At 38.0% G+C, this 9,098-nt stretch overlaps 1 protein-coding gene across 1 annotated transcript; it reads right to left on the bottom strand.

Moving 5' to 3' along the window:
* Positions 1-3,986: 3,986 nt before the first annotated feature.
* LOC112286909 (uncharacterized) lies at positions 3,987-7,443 on the bottom strand. The gene is made up of 2 exons (XM_024529298.2): positions 5,560-7,443; positions 3,987-5,181 (listed from the first exon to the last, which is right to left on the bottom strand). The coding sequence occupies exons 1-2, from the start codon at positions 6,643-6,645 to the stop codon at positions 4,864-4,866; spliced, it is 1,404 nt and encodes a 467-aa protein (XP_024385066.1). The 5' UTR covers positions 6,646-7,443; the 3' UTR covers positions 3,987-4,863.
* Between the last annotated feature and the right edge of the window lie 1,655 nt (positions 7,444-9,098).

The following is a 9,098-nucleotide window of genomic DNA, read 5'->3' as shown; positions in this document are numbered from 1 at the left end:
AAGAGTTTGAAATCAAAGAAGTCTTAGACTCAAGGTGGCACTAAAATAAGTTGAAATATCTTATTTATTGGTGCTCATATTATATTAATAAATGCATATAGAAAGCCAACTAAAAAATTTGTAAATATAATAAAGAAGATTAATATTTTTTATGGACAATATTCATAAAATCAAAGATAAAGAATAATAGTTCTTTACTATAAAAACAACAAGATTTAAGGTAGTTTGCATTCTATTATATATCTTTATTTATAATTTCTATATATTTATAGTACTAAAAAGATAAAGAATCAAAAATAAACAAATTCAACTAAAAAATTATTGTTTATTGAATTATCAAAAAGTCATTACAATTGCCACAACCTTCTTAAGAACATAATAGAAATAAAGTCCCTTAAGAACAAAATATTCTCTCTTGAATAGATGGTGAAATATAATATTTTTGATATCACAACCTTAGAAGAAAATCTTAATTTTTGGTGATATTAATGGAAGTAAGAATTATCCTTGATGGAGTTTAAATAAATTATTTGAAAGAAGTTACAAACACCTCAACAATAATTAAATATTAAGATGGTCTTTATGCCTTGGTATGAGAGACTATTGATGGCTTTGAAGACCTATCAACTACCTCCAAAAAAATAAAAAATAAAATATGTAGCAAATATAATTTATTGTAACTTAGACTTTCTTAATATGATTTTTTTTTTGTGGAACTTATTTCTAGAATATAAGATAATATCACAAATATACATATTTATCTAGATTAAAGAAATTACATAGAAATAAGTAGAATTTTTTAAAAAAATAATAATATCTCATAGAAAAGCTTTTTAAAAGCTTTATAGATGTGGTTTGACTTTATATATATTTATAAGTGATTTGGTAGGTTGAAAACTTGGCTAACAAATTGGCCACTTATAATTGAAGTTTGCAATGTGGTACTCATGTAAAACTTGTCTTGTAAGCTAAACACATGACTCGCAAGTTGAATATGTAGTAGAAGTTCTATAAAATGTCACTACATAGCTCAAAGTCAGATAGCATATATGAAGGCAAGACTAAAGCCTTTTTCATTATTGTCAATGTTTATCTAGTCTTTAATCTTATTTCAAGAGTCTCCAATCTTTTTATCTTTAAGAATAGTCATTTTAATTTAATATTATAATAATTTCAAATAAATATTTGTTCTTTCTAAATGACATAAGAATATATTAAGATTTTATTTATTTGTCATTTATATCCTTAAAAATATTATATTTAGATTCTCCATATCATATACACAAGCCTTCTTTTATAACATTGAGTCTTTTCTTTCTTGGTGAGATATTTAAAATATATTGCATTAATTTTCATATCTTCTACTTTTAAATGTATGTATTAGAAAGATATTGGTATTGCTATCAAGTTGTAAAAATATTGTGACCTAATTATGTTGCTCTCAGATTGAAATTCTAAAAGTCAATTGTCACACTTCACAACAAATTTAATTGCTCAACTTAATGTTTGAGGATCAAATAAGTTTAGCATTAATTTTTTTATGTCATATTGTAATTTTTACAAATATTGGTTGATGAGTGCAACAACATCCTACTTCATATCAATCTCTAATTTTCAAAATTATAAAATACATAATATTATTAATTAAATTTTTGATGCAAAATAAAAGTCTTATTAGTTATAATAAAAATTACATAATTTTTTTTATATATAGATTGAAACTCTACCAAAAAAAAAACCTCCAAATTATGTAGTATTGGATTACATCATTCAAAAAAAAGATGAATAATATAATAGATCAAAATCTAAAAGTAATATTCAAATAGATCTAATAAGTAATTTTGGAGTTGAATAACTTTGATGTTAAAGTTCAATCATTAATTGCACTTGATTGATGAATTCTTGAAACTTTGATCTTATATCATTAAACTTCTTAGATAAGATAATTCTTGATTATTTAGCACTTAAACAATATTCCACCAAAAGAAAAGAAATATGATTTGGTATAGATATTGAAGCAATTCCAATCATCTCTATATTATCACTTCCAACTAATCTAATTGTTTCTTATGGTAATGAATAGAATTGATGCATTATAAGCATTAACTTCTTCATTTATTCTTATATTTTTTCTATTGTATTCTTTATTTCAATAAGCTCTACTATAATAATACAATAAAAAAATAAATAAAATAAATAAATGATATCACTTAAAACAAGTAAAAAAAAAGACTCGAGAACTTTTTAAAATCTAAAAATAATATCAATTTAGAAGTAGACAACCTACAATTTCTAATATGTTTATGTCTTATTAAGAAAAAGAAGTAATCCATTCTTAATTTTTAAAAAAAAAACAAATCTGTAATCTTGAAGGTATATTCTTGTTAATCTATCAAGAATAAGAATTCAAAAAAGATACATAAATAAGTAAGATGTGTAAAAAAAAGAAAAAAAAATGATGATAAAATTGAAATAAAAAAAATATGTATATTCAAGAAGAAATTGGAATGGCTATTTCCAAAGAATAAAAAACTAGAGACTCTTACAAGTAGACAAGAAGCAAGAAAAAAGTTAACAAGAGTGAAAAAATACCTCTTTCTTACTTCTATATATACTTCCTAATTAGGAGCTATATAGCAACCTTTTATAAGACCTCCAATAATTATCCAACTTATGTGACATGTATCTAACTTATAAGGCAAGTTTCTTGTACTACAAGTGGCTAACATATGCTACACTTGGCCAACTTGTTTGCCAAGTTTTCAATTCACTAATCACCTACAAACATCTATAAAGTCAAATCAACATCTATGGAGCTTCTAAGAAGCTTATACACAAAATATTATTAATGTTTACCTACTTTTATTTATTTTTATTTAAACATTTTTATTTAAGTAATTCCTAGTGTTGATTATGCCCATTACACTATATATTAATCTTCCTAATATCATGTTTGCAATTGAGAGTATCACACTTTTTTATATCCCACCTCGACTATCATCACTTACAGATAAAAAAATAAATTTAAATAAATTATATAATGATATTTTAGATATAATTTTAATCCAATTATACAAAACATATCTTTTTGAAAATTATACATAAGAGAAATCATTATTATTATTGAAAGAAAAAAAATTAAATTTATCATATGTAAGAAGACCAAAAAACATACATTTTAAATCTACATCAATGTATATTAGGATTCAAACCTAGGTTTCCATGCCGTTGATGTTGAATCTTCAAAACTAAATTACAGTCACTAATGCAATACTCCAAATATTTCGTAATGTTCTACTATAATATTAGTTTAATACATATTAACAAAACAAAACAAAACCTTTGATATCAACACTTCACTCAGTTCTCTTTCTTTGTATTGTGCATCACCCAACCTCACCACTCATTTCCTAATGAGGCAAGAAGGCAAGGAAAGTGGTTTCATCCACTACAAAATTAGATTACTCAGTCAGGTTTTGGCAGAGCATGCAATCTCTGCTTTAACTACTGGCAATGATAGTAATCCATTCATCAACTACTTGGCAATGAAGCGATCCAAGGGAATTTTGAGTTGGAAGGCATGACGAAATGAAATGAAGGGCAGAGCAAGCAGAAGCAGAAGTTGCTCAATCTCTATCAGGATTACTCCTGCAGAAGGCTCCTGTGTTTAGAAAAGCACAGTGTTTTGACAAATGTAGGCTTCCAGAACCTTCAAACAATCATAATATCTATGCGATCTTTTGATTGAGCAAACTGCTCATCTGTGATAACGTTTTCAATGGTACTAAGTTGCAGTGCACTTTCTGAGAAGCATTAAAGAGGACCAGAATGAGAAATAACAGAGGGCTCCTGCAGAACATAGTAATCATCTAACTGTTTCTCAATGAATGCTGTACGTAATTTTACTGTTAAATTATATCCCAATTGAAGGAACAAAATCATGCATAATTGGAGAGTTTGATGCAAGATTCAAATGAACCCTGTAATTTAAAAGCTGTAAAAATGCACTGAACAATTTGATAACTCAGGTAAGGTATTAACATTTAGTGTTATGAATATGCTCTACCTACGACTGAAAGAGCCCATGTCTACACTATGAAGGGTAACTATTAGGGGTTTCAACAGTTCGATAATTTAGTTGTTTGGAGGTACTGCTTTCAGCCCACTTATGAATCAAATGGTCAGAGCTCATCCTCCGTCAAATCGTAGAACTGCACCTTGCAAAGACTTCTCACATGGGACTCAGTACAGGGAGATCTATACACATTTGAAGAGGAATTCTGAACCGCGGGGAGATGATTGAGGATAAGTAAATGGAAGTACCCAATTCGGGTGATAATATGGATACACTAAGGCCACTTCTACACGCCAGAGCCTTAAGCAGTGACAGGCTGGCAAAACAAGAAATCTAAGCAGCAGCGGCAGGCCGACAGAATGAGTGGATACGGCGGTGGGTCACTGCACTGGAGTTGTTAGGGGGTTACGTTGTCCAGGCTCTATAGCAGAGCAGTACACGCACAAGCTGGAACACAATGTAACAGCCGCACGGTGCACACCACAGTCAATCTACTGGCTCAGAGCAAGTCGACGATTCAATACGAGCAAATTTTTGTATTCCCTGGCAACGACTTTGCTTGACCTAAGCGCTGGATGGCGTCCCTTTCGAGGTTAATTTTTACCATGTCACACGACGCCCTCGTTCCAGTTCACGATGTGCATGAAGCTAGTGGAATTGTGGGGTTGCCAAAAGAATTTCGAGCACTGGCGAATACTCCCCACCATTCGCCTTCCTTTGACTAGATAATCCCACTTGGACACCTCAGGGAATGGAAAGCAATTCGCGCTGCTGATATCGTGCAATCTTCACCGGGCTGGGGTGGCAAGAGCAACTCTGGAGAGCCCTTCTTTTGGCTGACGCTGTGCAGCTCTGATGAGGAATTTGCCGAAAGAAGAGACATCACTCAGATGGTTGGTTGTGGACGTTCGTAATTCCTGCTCTTCGCTACATTCCTCGAAGTATTCATGCTCCTCCGCAATCTCATGCAGATGCCCCACAAGAGTAAGATCCTCGTGGTAAAGATCATTGTTCCTCGTCTCCATCGCGCAGTCGGAGGACGAAGAACATGGATCTTCCCACCCATCGGATGTGTGATACGGCGACGATTGTGGACATGGTAGATCCTGCAGTCAGAAAAAGAAATAAAAACAAGGTTTAATGATAGCACTCCTGACTGAAATTACAACAGAATAATTGTATTCACGAGCAGGACAATCCGCATTTGAAAGAGAATCTCCTAGTAACTCAATAAGTAGATTTGCTAACACATTTCTCAATGAGCAAACCCTAAAGGTGTCACAGTTCAGAGGATACCAAGTTGCACAAAAAAAAACAAAAGAAAATGATGTGCACATCATTCCTAGAGATCGGTTCCAAAACTGTAAAACAGACCGCAAATCTCACATAAATGACAACCAGTTGGTGGTTGGGACCAGATAAGCGATGCAAAAATGAAATCACTGTGTGCATGAAACTCAATGAGATTAGGTCGAAATAATTGCCTGTAGCCACAGAAGCACAGTATTGTGTGAGGTCCTCAACCGCTGCTTCATATCCTCGGGCCTCAGAATCTGATCAGGCATCCCCTCGATAACGGTCTCCGAAGCCTTGGAAGCTTTCGCTCGGAGGGATGAGATGTCGCTATCGTGTTCCACGTTGTAGATCTGGAGGTTTACACGATTCGAAGCCTTCTTATCGCCTCTGGCAGGTTTTGGCCTCGAATGCTCCCTTGCTGGACTACTGCTGTGAACCTGAGATTTCTGCACAGTCTCGACGGATTTGCTCGGGAATATCTTGTTGCTGGAATTCATCGGACTTCCGAGTCCCTTGACCCACTTGGATCGGATTTTGCTATGCCAAGGTAGGGGACTTACACTACCAGCCTTTTCATGAGGCATCCTACTGGAATCAGAATCGGCGAGGTTGCTCCGCTCGCGGTATCGATTGGCGGGGCTGATGCCTTCCGCTTCCTCGACCGGCCGATCGCCAACTTCTCTGATCACTCGCATGGCTGTCTCCTTAGCTATTCGATCCACCAGAGGCTTCGACCGGGATCCCACACTAAGTCCGCCGGAGACGGTGTTCGACACCAGCCTGGAGCCGGCTGACGGTGAGACGTCGGAGCGCCGCTTAGTGTAGAGCTCCGTCCAATCCTGCGTAAAACCCGCTCTATCCTGAAATAACTTGCGGGGTTCTGTTCTTAAACCTGACATACTCACCCCTACGGCTTCGGCCTTTACACCCGCGTCCCCTCTATCGAATGAAGGATGTGGGGCCTTTCTAAGTGTGTGCACATCGTCCGCACGTCTGCTGTCGATGTTCAACCCCGCCGTGTTCCGGCCGAACTGCTTCAAATGGCTCCTCTTTGTGATGCTGGCTATAGATCCAATCACCGAAATCGCTTCCTGTGGATGAATAGGCTCGCCGGTTGATAATCGATGCGGGGCCATATAGCTTACTGTGTCCTTGGCGGACACATCAGAGTAACTTTCCCCTCGCCACACGGAGTTTAGCTTCTTCTGTAAGCAGCTTGGGCAGATGCCATCACCGGGGATGACGGACTGTGGATGATGCTTGCACTTCCCCATCACTTAATTTTTTAAAACCTGGTGCAACCTGAATTGAAACCTTTCAACAACTCCATTCGAGAATATGACTACTACAACCTCACTTTCTGCAACCGACTCTCCATGATCTTTAACACCTGGAACCGAACTAGCGATGGGGCAGTCCCCCGAATCATTCAATTGCTTAGCCACACAGTTGCCAGTCAACCTAAATGCTGTAATCAATTTTTCGATACCAAAGAATGGTGTGATATAAATCACTTGACCCGAACGCCGCTTCGAAAAACTAGAGAGCAGAGATTAGACCATGAAAGAAACCAAAGTAGCGCGGGCAGTCCAACACTAGTATTTCGCATAAAGACAAACGCTCCTCGGCTTTCATCAAAACTATGCATCAATATGAAACATCACGGACACGCAATGAATTGCACGTTCCTTATCCAATGCGCTAACGCAGACATCCTCCTCTTTCGCGACTCACAATCAGCAAGCACCGCAACTGCTACGAACCCGAAGTCTGGTGCAACCAGCCAACACTTGTGAACTCCTGCCGTAGCAATCGATCGAACACAAGGTCGGTGTCCAACGATCTTCGACAAAAGGCAACCAACTCGCTACATCAAGTGCAGCTCACACCGAATGGAGAAGTTAAGCATCAGTGCGCCGTGGTGGAAACAAGGGAAAGCGGTGCGGGGATTTGATGTGGCGAAGATGGTTGATCAGAAACTCGGCGGAGCCAGCTTGAAATTCGTCTTCTCCAGCGCACCCTCGACAGTGGACTGCTGTAGAAAAAATGAGATTGCAGCGCCACCAGCATCGCATACGGGGGGGGGGGGGGGGGGGGGGGTGCTTTCGTAGGTCAATCTCACGCGTGCGCGCACCCGGAAGACCACTCCACCTCGCACAGTGCCTCGGGGAGAGCTCCTTTCCATTTGGGTTGTAAATGAGGGAAATGACGGCCGTAATTCTGTAAACTTTTCCAGTATCTTTTTCCCTCTGGACTTTTCTGTTCACAAAGTTGACATAAAAACCCAAAAATACCTTCCTATCAATTTCGGTTTCCTAATATTCAACTGCAGTGCACTGCAACAGTGGCGGTCACTATTAAGGCTACTGTCCTCGAAATTGTTGCCACATGCTAATGGCGGAATTGCAGAGGTAAAGAACTAATATTTGATATTCTAACAACAAAGGCTTGCGGTGTAAGTTGGTTTTAGATTATCTGAAAATCGATGTATGAAAAAACCCGGCTTGATTAGTGGTAGACAAGTGCTCGTGTGACTGCAATGAGAGATCTACCCTATCTTATTGAATTGGCGAAGAGGAGTCCGACTTTAATGACAGTTCCGACGAGCTAATATTCAGGAACGGAAACCCCAAGTGAGTCTTCAATGGAATTCAATAACTCAATGGCTTGTGCAGTCCATTCTTCAAAAATAATCGGCTTTGAAGCTGTCAAATCCATAGTCTCTGCCAACCAAGCAATTCAACACGATCCGTGAGAATTACTAAAGCACACATGAAGCATTTAATTCCCCAATGGCTTGAAAAAAAGCACGGTCACACGGTCTTGTGCTTTGCCTACCATCTTCCGAATTTATCAAGTCATTCAATCACCACAAAAATAAATTTTAAAACAAGCAAAAAAAAGATGCACATGAAACGTAATGACTGATTCCCTCGCCAATACGTCAGTCCAGGTTCGTCATACTTTGTAACTATATTTAAGCGTAGTGCCTGGTCGGTGCCAGACAAGTCCAGCGTCCCACCAGTTTTCACACCCCACCTAGTTTTCAAATGAACGAAAACGTTGTCTAAAATAAGTATCAAATTTGATGGCAGGGTGAGTGGGGCATGGTGCAGTAACATTCCCTTATCGCTCCCACAAAACCTAATAGACTGAATGACTCATCTCCGTAAACCGCCTGGAAGAGGTTCTTGCCCTGATTGGAGGGTCAAAGTGCGTCATCGACTCCTGCGAACGGCACCGAACGAAGGTAAACGAAATAGCAGTAGGAGAAGACGACGAAGAAAAATTATTTGCATGCAAGAATTACCTCCGAGAAACAAAATGACGGGACTAGGCGACATACTGCTGCGAAGTCACCAGCCTACTTTCAAGACTTTCTCCAGGCAGCATCCAGGTTTCAATTTTCTTTTTCCAGCGTGGCGTTCTAGGCCGATTATCTAGCTTGGTTTCCGGTTAGGTCCCTCCACGTTCCCCACAGGAAAATCGCATCAACCTTTCCTTGCAGACACGGCCAAGATTTTCAATGAGCGGGAGGATTTTCTCCACATTCGCGGCTACGCTACAGCGAGTGCTAAAATAGGGCTCCGAATTCACCCATTCAAGTGCCAGTTACGTGCACTGCGCTCACGGAACTCCTACAAAAAGGATCGCGGAATCATCGCACCTCAAGGCGATTGAAGTGGCCATGTCTGGAAATAGGGGTGCGGCACAGGCCAAACTACCG

Source organism: Physcomitrium patens, chromosome 9 (assembly GCF_059467195.1).
Source record: "Physcomitrium patens ecotype Gransden chromosome 9, ASM5946719v1, whole genome shotgun sequence".
Classification (NCBI taxonomy): Eukaryota; Viridiplantae; Streptophyta; class Bryopsida; order Funariales; family Funariaceae; genus Physcomitrium; species Physcomitrium patens.
Note: the sequence above shows the minus strand (reverse complement) of the source record. Positions and strands in the feature narration are given on the sequence as shown.

What these genes read in the sequence shown, in the direction of transcription:
- LOC112286909 (XM_024529298.2), bottom strand. Translation starts at nt 6,645, where the DNA reads ATGGGGAAGTGCAAGCATCATCCACAGTCCGTCATCCCCGGTGATGGC. An exon ending in CTGTGCTTCTGTGGCTACAG is followed by an intron (nt 5,182 to 5,559) that starts GCAATTATTTCG and finishes TTCTGACTGCAG; the next exon opens with GATCTACCATGTCCACAATC.